The 25,867-nt window shown below is 43.3% G+C and overlaps 1 protein-coding gene across 3 annotated transcripts in view; it reads right to left on the minus strand.

Annotated features, from left to right (window-relative positions):
- Window positions 1-25,867, minus strand: part of LPP (LIM domain containing preferred translocation partner in lipoma) — a 346,149-nt gene that overhangs the window by 228,242 nt on the left and 92,040 nt on the right. For all 3 annotated transcript variants that reach the window (XM_074190661.1, XM_074190660.1, XM_074190662.1), the window contains exon 3: window positions 11,360-12,043. In XM_074190661.1, the coding sequence (XP_074046762.1) occupies window positions 11,360-12,043 (684 nt within the window). The remainder of the gene's footprint in view (window positions 1-11,359; window positions 12,044-25,867) is intronic.

A 25,867-nucleotide genomic window follows, 5' to 3' on the forward strand; every position in this document is an offset into this window, starting at 1 on the left:
ATTGGGACACTTTCCCGACGTGTTCCATTTCCCAGAAGGTGAAACTGTGGCTGAGAGGGTCAGGAGAGTGGTGCATATCCTAGAATTAGGCCTTGAGACCCTTTCAAATGTCAATTGTTGCTTTGTCTTGACTAGATTTTCACCCGGGCCTGTCATTTCATTTTAATGTGCCCATTTCCATTAGAGCATCTCAAAAAGGAGTGTGCTAAAATGGAATGAGAAACTTCTCTGGGAAACAAAGGTTCATCTCTCTCTAACTAAGCTTCACCTGGCATTGTACGGTGGAATGTCATGAAACAATACAGTCTCCAAAGAATAGAAGTGGGGTTCACCCAGAGGGCAAGAGAGAGGGTCATGCTAGGGCATCAGCAGATAAGGAACAAAGAAGGGGTATGGAATGCCAGCCAAGAATCGTATGCTGGGAAAGAGATGGGCTGGTTAACAAAGTGAACACAGCAAAGACAACTGGTAGATAGACAAGCTGCTCCCCAGGCCTCCCCGGTGACAAGGCAATATCTGGAGAAGGGGAGAAGGACCTGGCAAGAGGGGAGTACCTCAGAGGAAGTTGAGTGTGGACTGGTCCAGAGCAGCCTGGGAGGGTGAGCATTGAGGGGCTGTGATCCACATCTGAGAGCAGATTAACCACTAAAGAGGCCACAGATTGACGGAAGGGCTTCTATTAGAGGTGACCAATAGAAAACTGGAAAGTCAGAAAAATGGCAAGGTTTGAATATTTATTTAATCTATTTAATTCCACATAAGCAGAGTCAAAGATGGTGCCCTTTTTCCTTAGGTTTGGAGAAGGCAGAGGCCTCATGTTCTCAGAGCACCCCTTGACCCTAACAACCTCCATCTCCTCAATAGGATCACTGTTTCCTTTGAGAAAGTGCCGAGGTTGACATCAGAGGACCAAGAGTAGAATCCACTTGGGGTGAAGGAGCAGAGGGATCAATGTATCTCCAGAGGCATCCAGTGCTGCCCTATTGCCACCAGAGGGGCCCCCAGGGGTCCCAGAGGCAGAGGGAGATCACTGCAGAACTAGACCAATGGCCATCCAGCTTTCATCTACAGATCTCAGGATGGGGGAGCCAGGATTGTCCAAAGAGCTAATTGCAAAGAGACTGTTTGGCGTTTGGTCCACGCCTAGATTGGCATCTTGATAACCTCACCTCCTGGTCCTCATTCTGCCCTCTTGGCAAGATGGCAGAAATCTCCTCCCTTCTCCACAAACCAGCCATTCCAATGTTTCAAAAAATCCAGCATATCCCTGGAAGGATCATTCTATAAAAGGCTAAATATATCTAGTCCTCATCCTTACATGAAAGGACCTAGAACCCCAGATGGGACCCTAATGGTACAATTTATAGACTCGATGCTTGATTTTAAAAATGGGGGTAAAGACTCAGAAAAGGCTCTCCTTAAAAACCTGGTGTCAAAAGTAAAACACAGGTGAGTGGGAGAGCCAACGATGCTCCTTTGTGCTTCCAGAGCTGGTTCTCACTGCCTCTTGTGAAAGTAATGTCCTTGGTGCATCACTTGGTCCACTCCTGCCAATACCCTTCCTTCAGTCTATTCTTCTATGGGACATTGTGCCAATGATTTGTTCCACACTACCATGGCTGGCTGGGAGTTAGACTCAAAGCAAACTTCTTCAAAAGAGGCACAAGAACATCAAGTCAGTGAGGAGATCAAGGACTCCTTGAATATGTCTTGTTTTTGTTTTTGTTTTTTTGGTTTTTGGCAAGGCAATGGGGTCAAGTGAGTTGCCCAAGGTCACACAGCTAGGTAATTAATTATTAAGTGAAATAATTAATTATTCCCTTAAACTCAGGTCCTCCTGACGCGGTGTTCTACCCGCTGCACCACCTAGCTGCCCCAAATATGTCTAGTTTTAAAATATTTTGGTAACTATTTTAATTGGCTTCCTTTGGCTAAACAAGGTATGAAATATTATTGTGCTATACAAAAGGATGAAGGGCGTGGTTTCAGGGTAAAAAAAACCACATGGTAAGAAATGAATGAACTGATGTCAAGTGTAGTAAAAGGACACAATTGGGCTCCATAATAGCCATGTTATGATGATGATCAACTGTGAAACACTTGGCTACTCTGATCAATACAATGATCCTTTGGGACAATTTCAAAGGATTCATGTTGAAAAAAATGCTACCCACCACCAGAAAGAGAATGGATGAACTCTGAGGACAAACTGAAGCATCATTTTCTCACTTTATTCTTCTCATTTCTTTTACAATAGCTAATACTGAAATCTGTTTTATATGATTTCACATGTATAAATGACATCATATGGCTCATCTTCTCAGTGGTTGTAAGAGGGAGGTGGGCAAGAGGGAGATACTTTGGAGCTCAAAATTTTTAATAAAGAATGTTAAACATAAATAAGTAATAAATTAAATTGTTTTTTTAAAAATTATTGAGGAGTCAATAAACTAACAAAAGGACCTGTCTCCTTCTCTGTCTCTGTCTCATGTGTGCACACACATACATACTCACATATGAACACACATGTATGCACACACCCAAAGTTTAAGGACCTAAACTTTCCAAATACATTTGGACTAATCAGCCTAACTGCCTTGTGTGGGTCTGAGGACAGCTCCCTTCCCAGTTCTCAAGGACCAAGGCTTGGGATGCTTGTATTCCCTCAGTTTGAGCTGTCCCGTGTGTGTGTGTGTGTGGGGGTGTTAGGGTGTGTGTGTGTGGGGGGTGTTAGTGTGTGTGCTTGTGCAGGTGATGGTGGATGAAAGAGGACTCCCAGAACACTCTTGCCACCTCCACTTCTCAGATGCTCCAGCTGAGGGGTCGCTTCCCATTGCTCTTTTGAACCATGCCCACCCATTCCCAGGAACCTCCTCTTGGACAAGGTTATACATTATTCATAATAATGCCTGAAACAATGCAACTCTGAGCATTTGGCAAACAGGCCATAGGTTTGGGTGAAATTACATCGCTCTTGAGCAAACTGGCACTGTTTGTTTTGTTATAATTCCTCGTTCTGCATGTGGAGACACTCTCCTGCCACAGGATGTGGGGACGGAGACAGTCCTCAGCTCAACTTCCACAGCTTGCTAACCTCACCCAGGGTGACCTCTGAAATGATGGCCAAGACCACATGGTAAATTCCAGCCTTCCCCAACTTGCTCGGTTCTGGTCTATGGCTGAATCACAGCCCAGAAGAGCAGAAAGAACCTGAGTCTCATTACCAGACAGATTGGACCAGGGTGCTTTAATCAGAGCAACTAGACCACTGGTTAAATGAAGAAATGAATGAATGGATGAATGAATGAATGAAAGCCTTTGGTCTAGTTCTTCACTCTCCAGATGAGGAATCGAAGACCAACATTGCTCAATGATTGTTTTATAGAAAGACTATGGAAGGCATCCATACTTTACATTCTGCCTCTAGATTTTCCTCTCCTCCATTCTTCCTCCCTTAGTATCAAAATCACCTTCCAGAAGGATGGGGCTGATGCTATCCCTTCCTTCCAGAGACTCCATTTTGCCAAATCCTCCATGGACTTTCAAGGCCATCATCTGCAGGCGTGAAACCTTCACTTCCTCCCCTTTGAACCTTTGTAGAGTTGATCCACCAAGCTCGGAATGAACCTCACTGCATCCTAGACAGTTGCTCAATGTCAACAACCACTCTCTCTAATTGGATAACTGACCCCTTCTAAGGGGTCCTTCTCACCCCTTCGCTCTACTCATGTGGGCACCACTTGTTTTTGAAGTCACCTCTCTCTCTTGCCATGACTATTGCAAGAAAATCTTAATTCATCTCTTTGTCTCCAATTTGTCTCTATTCCATGTTCCCAAAGCTTCCAGGATCATCTTCCTTAAGCAGAAGATGAACCATGACAAACCATGTCATTTCCCCTTAGCAATAGATTCCAATGCTTCTCTATTATCTGGGGATCAAATATAAAGAAGCCTTCTCCAGCCTTTCTTTTCAATTTTAGTATACATTATAAGCTTGTCTACACTATACAGTCCATCCAAACTGGCCTTACCCATGATACTCTATCTCCTTTCCCTATGGTAAGAGTCCCCATGACATACTCCTAGCAAAAAGAGATTGGTTCATCTAGCACACTGGCCAACACAGAGAAGGTATTAAATCATTTCTGAGAGTTGAAGGATCGATGACACTTCCTACCAGCTCCCTTCAAAACTCCATATAGACATCAAACGCCAAGAAGATTTGTGAATCCCTTTAGCCATATTGAGGTGCTTCTGTGTAGAGATGTTGTGCTTCCCTGTGGGGGAAGGGATTATCTCATGCTTATCTAACTAACTGCATGTCGCTCAGTATCAGGAACATAACATATATTGGATGTTTGCTGATCAAATGGTTGATCCCACAAAAACAAAGCATGGGGCAGCTGGAGACAAAGAATAGGAGATGGATGACTCTTCTCTTTGCAACAAGACACGTCAACTAGAGAATGAGAAGAAAGTTGGGAAGGCAGAGGGTGATGGTGTCACTTGACCTTCCTCTTTAGAGGCAGTAACAGAGTCCTCTTCCACTCACAGAATGGCCAGAGAGAGAAGGACAAGGATAAATGTGGGGACACCATCAGCTGGGTTATGACCACCGGAAGCCTGCTCTAACGGTCACATCCCGATCATGCTGATTTGTTGCTGGCTTGGTCTGTACGTGATTCCAACTCTTTTTACTCAATCTAATTATTCCCTTGTGGTTTTAAACAATGAGAAACTTGCATTCAAATATCTTTACTTTGTAGACCAAGCTGAGACCTTTTTTTTTTTAGAAAAAAGAGGAAAGAAGGAAGGAGGGAAGGGAGGGAGGGAGGAAAGAAGGAAGGAAGGAAGGAGGGAGGGAGGGAAGGAAGGGAGGGAGGAAGGATGGGAGGGAGGGAGGGAGGGAGGAAGGAAGGAAGGAAGGAAGGAAGGAAGGAAGGAAGGAAGGAAGGAAGGAAGAAAAACAATGGTATCAGCTGGAATGAGAGAAGCCACATGAGTGCAGTGCATGTTTATAGGCCTGGGGTGATAACTAACTTTTCCTTCAATAACTTGAACTAAAATATAGGAGGAACACAGAACCCAGGGAAGTTACATAAATCAGCTGCTTTAAACTCTGGAAGACCTAGAGATTTACCCCCTGGCTCCTGAGTACTTGGCTTGCAGCCCCTGCAGACCCATCAGGAGGCTTTCGGAGGAGCTAGCCTCCAGCCCAGCAGTCCAAGCAGCTTCAATGCTGGTGACAGAACAGAAAACATCCTCATTAAGTTTGCAGATGACATGAAGTTGGAAGGGGAGCCCAGCACAGGGAAGAGGAATTCCAAAAGTCCTTGGCAAGAGGCTGGAATGGCAAGGACAAGGAGCTCAATCAAGACAGCCAAGGGAGATAAGTTCTAGATAAAGAATTTGAAGAATAAGACAAATTATAAGCCCAAGGGGAGGGAGACATTGGGACTATTAACAAGGAACCCTGCAATCAGAATGGAACACTCACTCAAACATAACAGTCCAGACAAAGTGGATTTGTTGATTGATTAAAGATAGCTGGTGGGGCAGTGGATAAAGCTCTGGGCCTGGAGTCAAGTAGAATTCAAATCCTGCCCCAGACAATAAACTGTGTGACCCTGGGCAAGTCATTTAACATCTCTGTTTCGATTTCTCATCTCAGAATTGGAATGATAATATCCTCTTCCTCCAGGGTTATTTTGATGATTCAATGTAAATACATAATACATTCATATGATTTACAAACCTTAAAGAGTGATGGAAAGGTTCAATATTATCTTTATTTTTTGAAATAACAATTTTATGAGCTTTTAAACCCTTTACTATCAACTCTGTTTCTCATTGTATTTCATCAGGATCTCATTACTCTCTCCATCCAAAAAAATTATTACTTATTTAAAAAGTGTTTGGAGGAAATAGTTTGTTCTAATCCACCAATATGTTTCTATTATAAAAACAAAAGCACAAACAAGGAATGCGAAGACTATAAAGGAAGGAGCAAGGGGACATTTATATGAATTAATATAAAGTGAAGGAAATTCATTTAAGAAAACAATATACACAATTGTCAACCCTCTTTTAAAAGGAGAAATGCTTATTATTAAAAGAAGTCAAAGTGTCAATTCTCAGTTCCTATTAGCCGAAGACTGACATCTTCATGAGTCTGACTGAGTAGGCTTCCAGGGTGTCTGCAAATCTTAGCACAAGACATCCTGGTATTGGTTTCATAAACAGTCCAATTTGAAACCAAGATGTTTTGATTCATATGGATTTATGTTTAGCATGGTCATACATGTAGAGCTTATATTAGATTGCTTTCTGACAGGAGGAAGGGGGAAGGCAAGGAGGAAGGGAGGAAATGTGAAACTCAGAATCTTGCAAAAAAATGATTGTTGAAAACTACCACTGCATGCAGTAGGAAAAAGAAATAAATTAATTAATTAAAAAACCCAAGATGTTTTCCTTAAATATCAAACATATAGAATGAATGAATGAATAGAAAGCTTTATGGGACTTTAAGAGAAAGAGGAGACCATAAAGAAGCTGAATGACCAACTACTGACTAACAATTTCATCTTGCACCTCCAGTTATCTTTGATGCCTAAATGCCTTTCCTCTTCACCTTTACAGAATCTTTGTCTTCCTTCTCAAAGCTCAGGTAGGTGTCAGTGACCCCCAGACCTTTATCTTCACCATCCCAGGGACACATGTTTTCTCTTCTTCAGAGACAAAGTCACCAGGGTTTGGTGGCAAGACTGGCCTGAAAATGTCCATTGATCCTCATTCATTCCTTCTGTCCAGAATGGGACCATTTTTCCAGAAGGTCCTGAAGTGATAGGCATGGTGGTTGTTTCATCAATAGTGAAGAGAGGCACTGTTTGGAAAATGATGACAGAGATGCTGCTGATGCCAATGATACCAGGGAATAAGCACAAATGGATCATCAGAAGGGACATTCACTATGAGCATAGGTCTCAGTGAGGCATCACCTACATGTATTGGTGCCTTAGATTTCCACATGGAGAGTTCTCCTCCATGTAATAAAGACATTTCAACAAATATTTTATAAATACTTACTAGATGTGAGAGGGAGAGAGGCAAAAATTTTTTTAAATGCCCTCAAGGGTATTTACTATGGAAGAGGGAATACAAAGTATTGAAATACAATTCTCCAATCCAGAGAATGTTAACACTTGGAAGGGATGGGAAAGGCTTCAAGTAGAAAATGACCCTCTGTGAACTGCTACCTTTATCCAGACAAGATTCATCTTTCACTTGCACTGCTTTGACCTTTTCTTCTCCAGACCAATACCTGCTACCAAAACCCCTCTTCTGATTTCATTCCCCAGTCTTCCCTAGCAACATCATTTTCCCCATAACTGTCTTGGAAGCCAACCCTCCAGAGAAGCTCAGTTTCTTATGTTTTCAGGATTGTAGGAGATAAGTCAACCCACATCTGAACTATATCCCACATAGGCAAAAAGCCTTCATCCCATCTCTGCTGAACTTCCATTGACCCTCTGAGAGGCTGGACCCAGTACTTTTGGACCAAGAATGTAACAGATGACAAAAAGAGATTTTCCTTTATCAAGAGAACAAACTCCCAGCAAAATTCTCTCAAACATTATCCCACCTGGAGATTAACAAAGAACCTGAAAGACAAGGTGGAGGAGGTAGGATCTCCTTAGTCAAAGGCAACAGAGAGGTTGCCCTCAGGCTAGTTAAGGTTTAGGAAGCTCCACCTAAAAATCAACTACTATAGCAGTCTGTTCTGATGACAAACACTGTGCCAGTGATATGGGAAAGGAGCAGATACCAGACCTGGGAATTTTTTTTTTTTACCAGTACAGGTCAATACCTTTTCTGCAATGGAAATTCATAGAATTACCTATTAACCAATGTTTAAATGACTTGCCCAGGGTCACCCAGCTGGTCGGTGTCTGAGGTCAGGTTGGAACTCAGGTCTTCCCAATTCCAGGCTCCTTGCTCTATGGCCTATGGGACCACTTAGCTGGAACATTAAGGAAGTTCATTCAAATTTAGGCACTTTCAGAGAGTCAGAGGTTGCAGGAATAAAGATATGATGGATGCATGGGATGCCTTAGTTAGACCATCCATGAGTACTAGGCTTCTTCTTGGGAACTACATTTAAATGAACCTTGAAAGGCTATAAATTCCCTAGAATAAGTCATTCAGAAGAGTGAAAGGTCCTGAAGTCATGTCCAATGAGGACTGGTTAAAAAAAAAACATAGGAACATTGAGCCTGGAGGCAAGTCCACTCAAGGGATAAAAGAGCACCTAGGAACTGCCCTCAGTAATTAAAGAATTCTGATGGCCTTCAAGGGCACAAGGAGAATCAATGGGGAGCAGATACAGAGCAGAGCATTTCTTTATGAGGAAGTTAAACCAAAACCTTCCTGAAGCTGATGCTGTGCTGAGGAGCATTAGCTGCAATGGGCTCCCTTTATCCCCTTGGAAGGATGGTGGCTTGTTGGGTGTGCTAGGTGGGTTGCTGGCAGGTCCCTTTTGTTCCTGAGATTATTGGTTCATGATTCCCATATCATCCACATCCTTGGTTGTTGATTGTTGAGGCAAAGGTACTTCCTGCAGAAGTAAAGGAATGGTACCATGTGCCTCTTCTGGGTGGTTCCTGGGGGGGGTGGGGGATCTCTGTCATTAATGAACATCCTGGCTAATCTCGGGATTTCTGGCTCTCTATTACCACTAAGCTTCGCAGTTTTAAACTCTTTTTCAACAGTCAGAATATAGTAGGAGTGGCTATTTGGATTGTTTGTGGAATCAATAAAATAAAAAAAAACAAATACAAAACCAAAAACCCTTAAATTCATTTCTCTTAAGATTTATTTATTTATTTTTTTATTTCAATTGGCTCTCCTGAGCTAAAGAGTTAAATACAAAATAACGAGAGCCAGGACTTCTCCAATCAATAGATGAGAATTGTTCTCTACCATGAGGGTGAGTGAGCAAGTTTTCCATCAGTGACTACAAAATTAAAAATAAACACAAGTGAGAGGCATAGCTGAATAGTCCTCACTCAGCATTTATACAGGGCTGGGAAGTGTCCAAGCACTTTGCAATCATTAATTAATTAGCTGAAATGACATCCCACTTTCTTGAGGTCAAAACTGAGGCACAAAGAGGTTTATAGACTTTCCCAAGGCAGAGAAGCCAAGTCCACCCAGGAGCCGAGAGAGGACCTGGATCGGAGGCCTCGCCACCCACCCGACCGGTCATGGTCGCACCCAGCCAAGCTGAGTCAATATAAGAACAATAATGAACTCTATGTACAATGAGAGCTGAATGCTGCAGTGTTAAGCTCCAAGCCCTAGTATGAAAGAAAATAACATACACACAGGGGATGTTTGTCGCTCCAGAGACCTCTGCTCCCCTTTCCTAAAATACAGGCAGATGGCTGCATGTCAACCTGGAACCCATCTCAAGAAAAATCTGCAGACATGCGCGCTGCGCTCTCAAACATACAGGCTGCAATTGGGCTTTAATTATCCTAATGCGCAGTTGAACTCGATGCTAAGAATGTGCCACATTGTTGAAAAACAAACCTTCTTGATAGATAACTGACATGAGAAACCAATGGTGTCTCTCTAATTATAGGCTAGATTATTGGGAATGACAAACTAATTCAAATGGGAAGGGGGAGGAAGGATGCCACATTCTTTCTAGTAACTCATTAGAGAAGACATGTCTCAAGTTTCTCTGCTCAGAGTGGGGGGTCCTTTCCCCTCCAGATTCCAATCCCAGTGGAGGAATGGTCTGCCTCAGAAGGCTGGGGAATGCTTGGGATGAGATGGGAAATCTGGTTAGAACAGGGAGAAACCTGGGAAGTCTCCAAGAGTTTCAGGCCCTGGTCCAACTCACCCCTCACCCAAGACCCCACCCAACCTTGCATGACCATGTCTGCTCTGAAAGGACTTCCAGGGGTGCAGGAGGAGACGGACTTCTGCTCGGTGACCCTCCTGTAAACCCACCCCATGCTGGCCAACCAAGAGGCTCTCTTACCCTGGTGGGGCATGAGTGCATGCCCACTGACTTTGGTGATTGCCAAGCGCCAGCTTTCACTTCAATAATCTGTGAGAAAGGGTGCTGTGGCAGGAGCTGAGTGTACGGCCACTGAATCCCATTTCCCGTGAATCGGTGGCTTTGTGTGTCAAAGGGGGCCATTCAGCACTTAGGGCTGGCCTGAAACAAAGGCCGGGCTGTCCAGCTGGGCTAATTGGGCTAATCTTTGTGAAGAGCTAAAATAATCTCTCTCTGGTTTTTCCAAAACAGGTCTTGGGAACTCGGGCGTCTTCCAGGGCCCAGCTATGAAAGCACTTTGATTTATACTCATGGGGGCTGGGCTTCTCAAAGCGCCCTACAGATTGTAGACACCACTCACCTCCCTGTCTGCGCCCCCAAAACATGGTCAGTGTAGGGGGTGTCAGCTCCCATTAGTTCTCACATTGCTGTTGGGGAACCAGGCCAGTTCAGCACAGCACTGGCCACACTGTTCAGGCTGGCTGAAGATTCATTCACCTCTGATCCAGAAGATCACCCATTGAGTTGGATTCACCTTCCTCAGGAACCCAAACTCTTGGACTGAAAGAGAGCCCAGGAACTGGGACCAGAACCATGCTGCTCAGGCCCCGGTGTTTACTTCCCCATCCCTAAATGGGAGCCAGCAGCGAGGGCCTGGCCCCAGGGGTTGGGGAGGGCCACATCTAGCAAGGAATAGCCAAAGATGGCCATTGTTGCCCAACTCCCTCGGTTGCCCCTTCCTCAATGGCCCCTTTCTGACTTCCCCACCACCTCACTCTGAGGAACCCTCTACCTTCTATCACTGCACTCATTATGGGGGATTCTGGTATCTCTGAGGTGAGGTAAACTCGAGGGCAGGACCAATTTGTTTTTGCCATTGCGATTGTCAGGGCTGAGTAGGAGATTAATAAATGTTTGATGACACAAACTGGGCTCTTTATCACACAAGAGGTCATCCCTTTGAATGTCACAAGACAAAGGGAAGGTGGAAAGGATGGAGGCAAAATCTTTCACTTCCCTGAGGAAGCTTAGGTCTCCAAGATGCTGCGTGACTGGCCTAAGGTCAGCGGATGCTACATGAAGCCAACATCTCTGGGACCAAACTCCAAATTTGAGTCTCTCTGACACATTATAGGAACCACCCTGGAAAACAGTTATGTGTGAGTCTTTGTGTCTCCAAAGAGACAGACTCTGTGTTTCCTGCCAAGCATGCCCCAAGCGTGTCCCTGCATGACCCAGACCCACCATGGCCCACCACTCCACTGCAGTGGCCATGAATTGGCACTGTCCTACCTTGGGCTGCTGCGGGGCTGGGACCTGGGGAGCCAGAAGAGAGTCAGTGATGTAGGTCTTCTTGGATTCCGGTGGCTGGTACATCCCTGCAGGGGTCTGGGGGCCAGCCAGAGGAGGGGCGTAGCTTGGTTCCACTTTCCCAGGATTCTGTTGACCATAACCTGGGTCAGAACCGTTGCGTCCCCCATAGCCCGGGTAATAGGGATCGTGGTACCGGCCTTGAGTGGGGGCATAGCCATAAGCAGGCTCTGGCTGCCGGCCCGGCGGTGGGCCATATCCATACTCAGGACCTGCCCGGGATGGCGGCGGGGCATAGTGAGCAGGCCCAGGAGCAGGGGGCGCCTGGGGAGCATAGGCCTGGCTCGGACCCGAGCTGTAGAACTGTCCAGGGGAAACGGCTGGCATGTAGTGAGAGCTGGGCTGGGCCGACTTCACCTGGACGTTGAAGGTGGGCCTGGAGGGGGTGGATGCAGTGGTATAGGAGGCTGGAACTGGCTGAGGCTGAGGCTGTGGCTTCAGCATCCCGATGGGGGCCACTGGGATGGGGGAGGGCTGACTTGCTGGCTGGGCCTTCAAGGTGGACTTCTTTGTGGCTGTGAGAGGTGGCTGGTTAGGAATGACCATTCGCTTGTGCCCTGTGACCGGAGTGGAGACTGGAGGTGAGGCCGTGGGGACAGCAGCTCCCTGAGGAGAGAAGAACAAGACACATCCATGAAACAGGAGATTGAAATCATTCCCCTCTGTGATTCAAATAAGCACAGGCACAAGGGGGACAGAGCTTAGATTTTGCCCTCAGCCCCTGCTCCGAAACAAGACTCTCTGACCAGTTATAAAGGGAACCACAAGTCTTCTCCTGGAAAGTGACTCAGTTTCCCTTATGGTAGAAACAGTAGCCCTACATTTGAGGCACACAGAGAGGAGTATTGGGGACGCACTTAAAAGTCACAAGAAACAAAAAAAAAAAAAAAGGACTTTAACAAATGGAGGGATACTAAATAAAGAGACTGAACCTATCAGTAAGGATTGCCCAGAGCAGAAATTCTCTTCAGGTCATAGTTGCCCTCAAACCAACTGAGGACTACCCAGAGACAAAAAAAGATGCCTTTTCAAAGTTTAACAATGAGGGGGAAAAAAGAAAACTTAAAACCATGGTGAGGATCTCTCAAAATCCCCATATAAACACCATTGTAAAAATAACAAAGAAAAACCAAGAAAGTAGCCACATCAAAGATTTCTAAGGTGGGTTCCCTTAGAAAAGGAATATTTACTAACTTAAACACATAAGGAAGAACAGAAAGTTGATGCTTTTTCCTTTTCTTCTTCCTCTTCTTCTTCTTCTTCCTCCTATTCTCTTTCTTCTTTCTTTTTTATTCTTTTCCCTTCCATCTTTCTTCTTTCCTACTCCCTTTTCTTCTCTTTCCTTCCTTCTTCATCCTTCGTCCTTTTACTTCTTTATCCTTCTTCCTTCTGTCCTTGTTCCTTTGTCTTCCTCATCTTCTCCTTCTTTGCCTTCCCCTTCTCCTTCATCTCCGTCCCCTCCTCCCTTATCTTCTTCTTCATCTTCTTCTCCTCCTTCTCCTCCATCTTCTTGTCCCCTTCCTCCTCCTCCTCCTTCATCTTCACCTTTAATCTCCTTTATAAGACTTTTCTGCCTGTGTCCCTGTCTTGGATGTCCTGATCTTAAAGGGATATAGTATCTTCTCCAAATCTGTTGAGAAGAATTTCACCTCACTGTTCTTCTCTCTACTATTGCTGTCATCTTGTCTTTATTTCCCATAGTTGGTTATTAATAAACACTTCACTGACTGACTGTTTAGTTTACATTTCAGACTCTTGACTGTAACCTCCTCAAGGACAGTGGCTATTTGTTCTGTTTTTGGATCTCTAGGATATAACACATAGTAAGCACAGAGTGAGGTTTCTATTGAACTAAATCAAAGTGAACTTTCCTTCACCTTCTCCAATTGCCTCAATTGCTTTGTACTCTTAAACCAATTCTCTATACCAGATTCTGATGGGAGTCACAGGTCTGATAGATAGGTAGAAAGGCAGGCAAATAGAGATGGTTAGGAATGCTATATATTTTGCTCTTTTGTAACCTACATTTTCTAATATATAAGACTGATCCTTAATAATGAAGATGTTTTCAGGGGAAATTAATGAAACTGAAATATTTATGGAAAACAGGAGACACACATGCAGATGCACACATAGCTATTCTCAAATGTATCAGAAAAAAGTATCTCTAAGATATTCACTTATGTCATACAGTTATTGTCATCTTCACTTTTAAAATTTTTTATGCAAGTTATAATGAATAGATTTATGGATTTTTGTATAAGATTCTTTTCTGTTCTTTGCTTATGGAGAAACTGATATTGTTCAAACTTAGAAAAAATAAAAATACTACACAAAATTATAAATGCCAGTATCTGGCCCCAGATAATAGACAGGAGAAGGCGCTTGCCCACTTCTTTGAAAGGCAGACATGGAACACTGCATATTCTTTCAAACGTTTTTTAGTATGTCATTTTCTGAATTGATTCATTTATTTGTTTTCTGTTATATCTTTGTTATAAGGTACTGCTGTTGGGGAGAGAAGAATTAAAAAGGAAAAATGTTAGAGATTTACAAACAAAACTTATCAGTAAAATGTATAAATCTGTCATTTGTTTCCCAATAGATGAAAACTATTTCTTACAGCTTTTTGAAGGGGGAAGAAAGCATTCAAGAGATGAAAAATGTCATCAAACGAACCAATTTATCACCCAAGTCATGTCCTGTTTCTAGATTTTCATATCTACAGCCCTAATTCTCTTAGAAAAAAAAGCAGAGGGAAGGTCCGTTTCCATGTTTCATCTTCTTTGGGACAATATCGAACAGGTTTTGATAAGCAGTGAAAAAGAGGTTTTTCATATCCTGCTAAGGAAAACCTGTTGATGATCTCTTAATAAAAAATGGGAGGATGATATAATATAAACAGCCTCTATATCACTGTCTCTATTTTTTTTTTAACTTTCTCACTCAGAATTTGGTTTGGTGAGTTTTCTCTGTTCATTGTAGAAGAAATTTCAGGGCATTTTTGGTAGTTGTGATCTCTTTTTTCACCATCTTGGTATCTCTGAAAGGTTGTGATACATCCCCCAAATACAGCATGTGGCTACTCCTTGGCATTCACTATATGAGTCAATATTATGATGAATGGATGTTGGAATAGAGTCTCTGAATAGTGTAAGATGGGATATTCCTTTACACACGTTAGCCAGATTACAATTTCTATTGTTGCCTAAAACCCAAGAGTATCTGATCATCCAGACTATCATTTGTGGCATATTTCCAATCCATCTTCATTTTTCAGGTGGGAAGAATGGAAGCCAGAAAATAAAGGAATTTGCCCAAGGTTACTCAAGCAACAAGTGGAAAAAGAGGATTTGAATTCAGGCCTTCTAACTATAGTTCAGGGGAGAGGGGACTTTCCTTGATCTAAGTCCAAAAGCTTCTTTTGCTTTGATATTGAAAACTGCAGGTTCTATTATTGCTGCTCAGTCATCTTCAGTTGTGTCCAACTCTTTATGCCCCCATTTAGTGTTTTCTTAGCAGAGATACTGCAGCAATTTGCCATTTCTTTGTTTAGTTCATTTTAAAAAGTGGAATCTGAGATAAATGAGTTAAACTGACTTGTCCAGGATGACACAACTAGTATGTGTCTTGACTGGATTTGAATGCAGGAAGATGAGTCTTGCTGACTCCAGGCCCAGGAATCTATCTAGTCTGTCACTATTTCACTGTAGCCACCTTATGGTATAATCCTGTGCATTTCAATTTTATGTATTAAAACCCATGATCTGAGAAGAGTCCATAGGTTTAACCCATTATGCATCTATAACACAAAAAAGGCTAAAAATTCCTGATCTTGGTGTTGGACTAATCTATCTTTTTTTCTTTATGATTTGCATTCTAAGGATAACAAATAAACAAATACATAAAACAATTTTTTGAATGTTTAAAAAAAGTTCTACTCTAAGGTAACTGGGTTGGCATGCTCCAAGGTAATTGGTTCTCCTATGATCCTTTCAAAGAGATTCTGGGAAACATATTTGAGGACAACATTCATAATTTAGGACAGCATCCTTATAACAGTGGCCAGGATATGGAAAGGACCCAGGATCATTATCACGAGTACTGACTGAATAAAGAGGGGGCATTTCAGTTCACAGAAAGGAAGTCGAGAGGATGGAGAGGGGCGGGATGCTAGCCTTTCCCAGTCACTCCCAGTCTATCATTTAGCACAGAGTAGGTGTTCAATAAAAACCCTTTGGCTCTCGAGTCTGGTCCCAGTACACTTTTCATTTTTCTTCTGCCACTCTTCCTAATTGTATCCTCTGGGGTAGGGCAGAGAAAGGCTGATGCCCCTTTCTACATGAGTGCAAGCACTGTTGCAATTAAGAACAAGGCCTGTCCATCACCCCACAAATAAGATCACAGGATCCAAGATCTTGACGTGGAAGATAAGCCAGACCCCATTTGTTTCAAGCGGCTCACTCTATAATAAGGATGGAGAAAGAGATGGAGAGGTGAAGTTACTTCCCCAATGTTACCCACATACACATGCACATACACACACAAAACACATGGACACACATACAAACATATGTATGCTTGTCCTTTCCAGGTTTCCCCTGTAATCGATGCAACATTTTATTTGATCTAAAACTGTGCATTGGTCCTAAAATCTCTCTTCTTTAAAACACTAACCCGGACTGAGAGGACCTAGGTCCACACTCTAGCTCTTACTTATTACTTGTTGGACTCAGTTTCCCTACCTATAAAATGGGAGGGGGGGTTAGAAAAGACAAACTTCTGCTGTCCCTTCTACTGTAGGATAGGTCCTAAGGTACTACAGAGAAGACAGCCATGGAATGCCATGAATTCAGAAGAGGCAAGATTGCAAATAGCTCACTAGCCACCAATGATGGACATGAAGACTACAGAGTAGGGAAAATTCCCAACTATAACTTGAGGGTGAAAAGAGGCACAGATGACTCCAAAGACCAAGTAAGGAGATGCACTGGTCCTTCAGTGAAGTGGTGAGACGACAGATGGACAGCCCCAATAGCTCCTGGCACATTCCAAGTATTTAAAGCACAAAAGACAGGCAGTCCCAAGCATGAAGTGTACCCTCATAAATATGAAGTATTTATGGAAAGACACTGAACTTTCTTAATCTCATAGGAAGGGAAGGTCTGGAAGGGTCAGAGTGTCCAAAAGCATGAAATCACAGCCCCAGTCAGGTCCCGGAGCTTGTTGATGTGTGTAGGTTTCTCTTACGATGTCACCATGCTCTGCTCAATTATCATGTACCATGGGCTAGTCATGGACTATTCTAGACTCTGTCCGAGGCAGAAATAGCCAACCATAGAAGGCTGTGTGCTGGGGTTTCCACAATTACTGCAGTCTACGAAACCCGTGCAGAAGTCTTCCATCATGTGGGTGGGCTACATTGCTGCGATTACCCTGACCAATGTTGTGGTGAAGCCAGTCACTGTCTCAGGTCTGAGACGCAGTCAGGTAAAACACGGAGGGGCATTCAGGATTGCTGCTCTGTCTGTCTCCAACAATGCCTACTAGTCAACCACAGAACAGCAGAAGTGCCCCAAAGCAGACCCCACCACACGCACATAGACATGTGTGATCATGAACACGCAAGCTCCAGATCCCCCCCCCCCATTTCAAGGGGGTACTTCCCAGGCCTTCTTTAGTTGAGATTTGTGAGTAATCACTTTAAAGTGTGAGAGGTCCAGCCCTCCTTCAGCTATAAATAAACAAGCAGCAGGGTACACGCTGTCCTCGGACTGGCTTGGCCAGGGCCCTCTGAAATGCCATTGGGCTGAGGACTAATTTAATCTAGGCGAGCTCTCTAATCTAGGAATGCAACCAGAGAGAAGGGCTGATCCCCATATCAAGCAACTTCTCCAGCAGGCTCAGCTGCGCCCATTGCCAATGAAGCCCAGGAGGGAATGGAAAGGCATGGGAGAGTTTATAAATAAATAGCAAAACAGAAACCAAAGAGCCCCACTTATAAGGGAGGGCAGGGTGAAGCCAATCCCACTGTAAAACCAGAAAGACTTAGTGGAGTACCAACAAGCTGAGGTTAATATACATTGTGAACAGAGGAATGGGTGTGAATACATACACACACACACACACACACACAAAACACAGAATAATGTCAAAGTCCTCTTCCAGAGGTGTCCGCCTTTTGGGAGACAGTATACTTTTATAGAAGAACAGAGAATGATGGATGGAAGTCAAGACCTGGCATTAGAAAGACCAAAGGTTTAAAACCTTCTCCTGACTTGGAATCGCTTTGTGACCATATGTCAAAAAACAACATCTCTTAAACATCTTGAGACTCAGTTTTCTGATGCATGGAATGGATGTAAAGATGATAATAATGAAGATAACAATGCTAACATCTCAAGTCTCCACTCACTTCAAAAAACTGAGGTCTATAATTCTTTTATTAAATTTTTATTTGTTTGCAAGGCAGTGGTGTTAAGTGACTTGCCCAAGGTCACACAGCTATTAAGTGTCTGAGGTCCTATTTGAACTCAGGCCCTTCTGACTCCAAGGCTGGTGCTCTACCCACTGTGCTACAAGGCTGCCTCCATAAGGTCTATAATTCTTAAGAAAGCTACAGAATAGAAGTAAAAAATAAAAACAGCCAGTGTCAATGTAGCACTTAAGAACCCTGGGAGGTGAGTGCTGTTATTTTTACCATTTTTTCCCAACATAGAAACAGAGGTAGGTGGGGGTGGGTGGGTGGGGGGACTTGCCCAGGCTGACAGAGCTAGGGAGTGCTGAAGGCAAGATTGGAACTCAGGTCTCCTTGTCTGTAGAACCAGCACCCCATGGGCTGGGCCACCCTGCTGCCTTGCATTCAGCTTTTACCAAAGGATTAGCCTCTGAAATCTATAAAATAACTCTGTGAATGTATTTTATGGAAAAAAGAAACTGAGGCTGAGGGGTGTAAGCAAGTCTTCCTGCTTCAAAAATATACCAAGCAGAAGATCTTCATTCACCCTCAGGTCTATTGAAATCAGTTTTGCGACTTTCCTTCCTATTCTGTCAGCTCCCTTCATTTACTGATTTGTTCATTCCTATGTTTATTGTTGTCGATGCTGTGAAATCAGGCTTCGCTTCGTGATGCAGTCTTCTTCTGTTAATAAGTGTGCTCCCCCTGTCCTTCCTCCCAGGAAGGGGATGAGCAGAAGTGGCTGGGACCAAGGATGTCTTTTGCAATCTATAAGGCCCAGAGGAGAGAGGAAGGGCTACCTAGCCCTGCCAGGGCTGAACTGGGATCTTGGGGACTGAGGCCTAAGAGAGGAGACTGAAGTGACCTTGAAAAGGACAGACCCAAGGAAGAGGCTCCCTCTATTCGTCCAGGTGTTTCACTCTGGTCAGTCCTTTGAGGGGTGCCCAGTCGCTGTCCAAGCCCCAAGTGCTTCCCAGAACACTGGCTTCACAAGAGTCTGAAGGGAGGGCGCCCCATGCCACTGGAGCAGAGTGGAGGGTCCAAGGAGAGCACCTCAGAGAGAAGCTGGGCAGCCTACTGGCCCCAGGGGCCACAAACCTCCGTGAGGAGTTTCTAAAAGAGTGGGGGGCCGTCCCAAGCTAGAAAGGACATGAGCAGCAGTTTCCAAGCTTAGAGAAGTCCACGTCTCCAGCTACTGTCAAACAACTCTTACAAAGAAACATTGCCATCCTCAGCTCCCCCCCCCCCCCAAATTCTAGAGAGACAGGCTGCTCATCATCCCTCCCTCCTCTGGGGAAGTGTTCCTTCTCTAGTGATCACTGTATTATTACAACTTGGAATTCATGTCAACCGCATTATGGGTTACATGGCAGAGAAGTTTTTCTTTTCATAACATATTTTGTTCTCCTAAATGGAGGCTGTGGGTCCACTTATTGTCAAAAGGATAAAGGCACTGAAGAACAGAAGGCCATAATTTCTAAGGCAAAAACACTTTTGCCTCCGAGTAGGAGGGAGGGTAGGAAATGTTTTCATGAAGAGGCGCTATTAGACGCAAATAAGGCCCCTATTCAACAAACCTGCATACATCCCTTTATTCTCGGAAAACAAGCTCTGAATGCGGATAATGACTAACTGAAGCCAAATGATTCACATTCCGACTTTGCATAATCACAGAAATCGAAATCCTGCTTTTTTAACCCTCCCCTTTCAACAACCCTTTCTGGTGAGGGAAGAAATAAAAACCATATGCATCTGTGTCTCCATAGACACTTTCTACGGGTGTAGATATCTAGATTATAGAGATAATAGAGATAAAGATAAACACACATAGACATGTGTGTTTACGCGTGCCTCTTGCAACATAAACATTGATATCGATTTGTCCCTATGGGAATGCACACACACATGCACAACACAGAACCACATGTGTAAACATATAATTTCTGTTGCAGGAAGAATGCTTGTATGTGCAAATGGATCTCCCTGTAAATACATGTATTTCTGCTGCCAGAGCTCTAGCGATAGCCATACGTGCCTGTGTCTTTCTCCAGAGACATGTACGCGTGTCCCTGTATCCACACCCAGACATGCATCTATGCATGTAGACACACAGGTGTGCATGGGTGTGTGGATATGCACATGAATGTATAAATATAATATGATCTACTCCCCTCTTGCAACACAAGCTGCTGAGACAAATGGGCCAGGTGCATCTGCTGCCCCCTCAAGAATTCACTCCCATGTGCCAAGTCCATGTCATTCTGAAGGAATGCAAATAAATCTGAAACAGGTTCAGTAAAGCCCCAGCCAGGGGCTGCAGTGGCCACGTGGGGTCAGTGCTGGGGAGGGGGAAGGGGGGGTTGGAAGGAGCCAGTGCCAGACTTGGTTCTTTCTCTCATACAGGAGGCAACACAGTGATTAGAATGGTAGACTGGGTCACAGAAAGAGCTTGAACACTTTTTGGGGCCAGCCCTTTATAACTTCTGCACCTTGGTTTTCCCATCTGTAAATGGAAATGATAATACTTCCAAATACCTAGAGCTTCCTGGGGTGGGGGGTTGCCCTGGGAATTGGGAAGACATAGGTTTGAACTGTATTTCAAACTCTTACAGAGTATGTAATATGGGAAAAATCCCTGAACCTCCCTGAACCTCACTTTCCTCAGGGTGATAATGGAATAATAATGTCTGGAGCACTTCACAGGGTGATTTGTGAAGAAGAAATAAGACAGTCTCCCACATTCCTCTCTCTGCAAAACCTTAAAGTGCCATCCAAACCCCAATAATTCTTATCCTTATCAGAGTCCCGTGGTTGTGACGAGGCTCTGACTTGCTCCAGCATGGGGAGCATGGATGGATCAGAGCCATCTTGTCATCCTCATGCCCCCTGGAGACAGGATGACATTGCCAAATTTCTCAAGAATTCAGGGTAATGAGGGCAGAGCCATCAGAATAGACCCAAAAGTATTGTATAAACTCCAAAATAACATTATAATTTTCCTTGGTCACTTTCATCAACTTGGATTCTTCTTATTTTGTATCTTTGGGCTATTCTTTCATTTGCACATATTAATTCATTCATTTTTTTTTTTAGGTTTTTGCAAGGCAAATGGGGTTAAGTGGCTTGCCCAAGGCCACACAGCTAGGTAATTATTAAATGTCTGAGACAGGATTTGAACCCAGGTACTCCTGACTCCAAGGCCGGTGCTTTATCCATTCATTCATTTTTAATTGAGGGTCAAGAAAGGCTGTTTTCTATATATGAGAAGTTTGATGGGTTTTGAAGGCTCCACCAGTGAAGTCCACATGGAGGTGGCCTCCCTTAGGACTGGAAAGGCTACTTCATATACTACACTCTGCTTAGAGAAAGAGGGACAGAGAAGCTCCCAGCTCCCAGAAGTCTCCCAGACGTCCTCCCCATCTGTGTGCAGCAGAAGATTTCCTGGTAGTAGCACTAAGAGAAGGGATTCTGGGTTGGCCAAGCTCTCAGGCATTTCCTCTGGTCCTCATGTCAAAGCAGGCAAGGTAGTTGCAATCACATTCCCCACTATAGATAAGAAGACAGACGTTCAGAGCTGGCTGGTGACTTCCCCAAAGTCACCACTGGCAAGGGTCTGGGGCTTGTTTTGCCTCCAGGTCTTCCCGACAGGGAGCCTATCCCTCTCTCTGCTGGGACAGCCATTGGATTTGGAGTCGTGGACTTGTGGGAGGCATCAAGTGAGATCAGATTGTGAAGCTCTTGGTGAACCTTAAAATGCTTGTAAATGTCGTTATTTGTGTTTCTGTTGTGATTATTATTAGATCCCCTAATCCAGCCTGATGCTTAGAAGCCTACCTTTGACTGCTAAGCTCCAATAAGGGAACACAATCCTCATCTGCTTCTTCCTCAAAGTCCCCAGCCGCAAGGGTGCAGAAAAGCCCCAAGAGATTCCAAGCTCTTTCCTCCTGGCTCTGGAGGTGTCTGCCCAGCTCTACTGTGGACATTCCCTCCACCATCTTTGGGCAGCCTTCATTCTCTGCTCTCTGCAACCAGCCAGCCCTGTTCTCTCTAACAGTCAAGAGAGACTCAATGGTTAGGGAAGCATGCCTATATGGTGGGATGGCACTGAAGAATAATCCAACTAAACAAGAATGCATTGAGCATTAGGCCCTTGCAATGCATAGATAAGAAAGAAAATAGCTCTTGCCTTCAGGGAGTTTGCATTCTATTGGTGGTACACAGAAATCTACACAGAAGAGGATGGAAAAAGCCAAATCATTTCTTTGGAAAGAAACAAGCATGGAAGGATGAGGTGAGGTCAAGGGAAAAGTGGATGGCCCTGATGCTTCTACACTCCCACCAATCAACCCATTGGTCTACTTGGTCTTTTACTTATCACACCATTTGAGGAGTCCCGTGAGGTTGTTAGTGGTTGTGAAAGATCCATTTTAGAGAAGACACATCTGAGATAAATAAGGGTGAAGAGTCTTGTGGGTGTTAACAAAGAAAATAAAAAGAAAAACCTAGAATTTTTTCCTGGGTCCAAGTCTCAATGCATGGTCCCTAAAACCAAGCTGATTCTTAAACAATTTAGACTCAAATAATCACTCACTTTAATATAGCACCTTGGAATAATTCCCATACAAGGTGGGATAAGTAAGAAGAGGAGCCACAGACTCAAACAGATTTGACAAAATAAAAAAAAGCCCTCCACGTCTAAATAAGCAGTATCTCACATAGCCTGGCAGCAAACCCAGGGCTTGTGATTCTCCCGTGGATCACTGGAGCAGGATGCTGCTCCCACTCCAGCCATGGAAAGCCTAATTTTCACCATCAGAGAACGTCCAACGACTGAATCGCTGAGAACAAGGTCGCCCGTCACCAGGTAGCTGGCAGCCGTGCCCAGAAGTAATAACAACATGTTAGCGTTTATGCAATGCAATAAGAATGGCAGCAGACTATACATATGTGTGTGTATGTGTGTGTGTGTGTGTGTGTGTGTGTGTGTGTGTATATATATATATGGTTTCATCTGATACTTGCTGCAAGCGAGTGTGCCAGGCCCTTCCCTGTGTACAAAAACATACCTTAGCTGAAAATTCTGAATTTTATAAGAAGATGCTTATCTGGATTTTTAAAAGCAACAAGCACCTGAATTGCATTTAAAGTAGGTCTGTTTTCAATTTATGTAGTGTTTCAGAATAGCTGCCCCAGAAAACTGGGCCTGGCCCGGGAGGGTATCCACCTTAGACCACTCCTCAGTCTGGAGGCCAAAAGTTTTCATTTGCAGTGGGCCAAACAGCATGGTAGACCTGGGATCCAGAGGAGGCTAGTCTGAACCATGTCTTAAGTGGTGATTGTTGTGTGACCCAGGGCAAGTCACTCAACTTCCCTCTTGGTTTCCTCATCTGGAACCTGAAGCTGTGCACCTGATGAATTCTAAGTCATTTGAACCAAACCTAGGATCCTCCAATCATTCCCCGGAGACCCCCAGCTGCATCCCAAGCTTCTCTGTCTCCTCCAGGCTGGGCTGGGAGTCTCAGACCCATCATGAGTCTTCATTCCCACTCAGCATCCTCCCAAATTTACTTTATGACTTCTCCAGAAATCGTCTTGCTTCTCTCTCCTTCCATCCACTCTTTCAGGAACAATCACATTTCAGGTTATTATACTCTCTCTCTCTCCTGGATCGTATTTCTTTTTTTCACAATTATATGCAAAGATAGTTTTCAGCATTCATCCTTTTGCATGCTTTTGAGTTGCACATTTTTCTACTCCCCCCTCCCCATGGCAACAATCTGACATAGGTCATACATAAATAATCATGTTTAACATTTGCATATTAGTTATGTCATAAAAGATGAAGTAGAACTAAGGGGGGGACCATGAGAAAGAAAGAACAAAATAAATTTTTAAAAGTGCTTTGCTCTGCGTTCAGAATTCATATTTAATCTCTAGATATGGAAGGTATTTTCCATGAGGGTCTCTCAGGATTATCCTTGATCACTGATCTGCTGAGAGGAGGTGAGTCCATCACGGATGATCGTCTCATGATGTTGTTGTACTATGTTCAATGTTCTCCTAGTTGGGCTCACTTTAGTCACATCAGTTCATGCAAATCTCTAAAGTCTGGCTGCTCATGGTCTTACAGAACAATAGTCCTTCATCACATTCACAGACCACCACCAGCGCAGCCATTCCCCAATGGATGGGCATCCCCTCAGTTTCCAACTCTTTTACCACATCAAAAAGAGCTGATATAAATATTCTTATACATAGGGATCTCTTTCCCTCTTTTTATGATCTCCTTGGGATATAAACCTAGCAGTGGTATTGATGGATCAAAGGATAGGCACAATTCATTGCCCTTTCAGCAGAGTTTCGATGCCTCTGGTATTGCGATTCCACCAATAGTACATGTGTCCCAGTTTTCCCACATGTCCTCCAACACTGATCATTTTCCTTTTCTGTCATTTCAGTCAATCTGATCTTTAATTTGCATTTCTCTGATCAATAATGATTGGGAACATTTTTTTATATGACTCTAGATAATGTTAATTTGTCAATCTGAAAATTGCCTGTTCATAGTTATATTCATAACTATTCATCAAATGGAAAATGAATGACTTGTATTCTTATAAATTTGACTCAGTTCTCTATAGATATTTTGGAAATGAGCCCTTTATCAGAAACACTAGCTGTGAAAATTGTTTACCAGCTTTCTGCCTTCCTTCTATGGTTTCATTTGATTTTATTTTTGCAAAGCTTTTTTAATTTAATGTAACTTAAATTAACCATTTTGCAGTTTATAATGTTTTCTCTCTTCCTTGGTCATAAATTGCTCCCTTCTATATAGATCTGACAAAGAGATTATTTCTTGTTCTCCTAGTTGGTTCATGGTAGTATCCTTTACGTCTAAATCCTGTATCCATTTCCATCTTATCTTGGCATATAGGGAATGAAATATTGGGCTATCCCTCTGCCATATGAGCTTCCAGTTTTCCCAGCAGTTTTTATCTGAGAGAATTCTTACCCCGGAAGCTAGGGTCTTTGGGCTTATTAAACAGCAGATAACTGTGGCTTATTAAACGGCAGATAACCATATTTACTACTGCTTTTTTGGCACCTAATCCATTTTGCAGATCCACCTCTATCTCTTAGCCAGTACCAGACAGCTTGGATGGCTACCAGTGTGTAATACAGTTTTAGACCTTGTATGGTCGGATCACCTTCCTTTGCATTTGTTTCCCATGAATTCCCTTGATAGTCTTTATCTTTTTCCCCCCAGATGAATGTTGTTACTATTTTTTCTGTGAACTAGCTTTTTGGATTTTTTTTTCAAGGCAATGGGGTTAAGTGGCTTGCCCAAGGCCACAAGCTAGGTAATTATTAAGTGTCTGAGGTCGGGTTTGAACTCAGGTACTCCTGACTCCAAGGCCGGTGCTCTATTCACTGCACCCCCTAGCCACCCGTAACTAGCTTTTTGGTAGTTTGATTAGTATAGCACTGAATAAAAAAACATCATTTAAGTAGAATTTTCATTTTTATTATATTTTATTATATTAATTATATAATATTCTCTCATATAATATCAGCTCAGCCTATCCATGAGCAACTGTCATTTTCTCAATTGTTTAGATCTGGTTTAGATAAGATTTATAATTGTGTTCATATAGATTCTGGGTTTATTTTGGAGGTAGTTTCCCAAGTTTATTATGGTTTCTACAATTACTTCAAAAGACTTTGTTGGTCAGAAATAGATATGCTGATGATTAATAATGGTTTATTTTTAATCCTGCAACTTTCTTAAAGTTGTTTCAAGTAGTTTTTAAAATGATTTTCTAGATTCTATAAAGATACCATCATATCTGCAAAGAATGAGAATTTTGTTTCCTCATTTCTTGTTCTTATTCCTTCAGATTCTTTTTCTTCTCTTATTGCTCAAACTAATGCTTCTTCTACAATGCTGAATAATAGTGATGACAATGGGCATT

The sequence above is a fragment of the Macrotis lagotis genome, chromosome 6 (assembly GCF_037893015.1).
Source record: "Macrotis lagotis isolate mMagLag1 chromosome 6, bilby.v1.9.chrom.fasta, whole genome shotgun sequence".
NCBI lineage: Eukaryota > Metazoa > Chordata > Mammalia > Peramelemorphia > Peramelidae > Macrotis > Macrotis lagotis.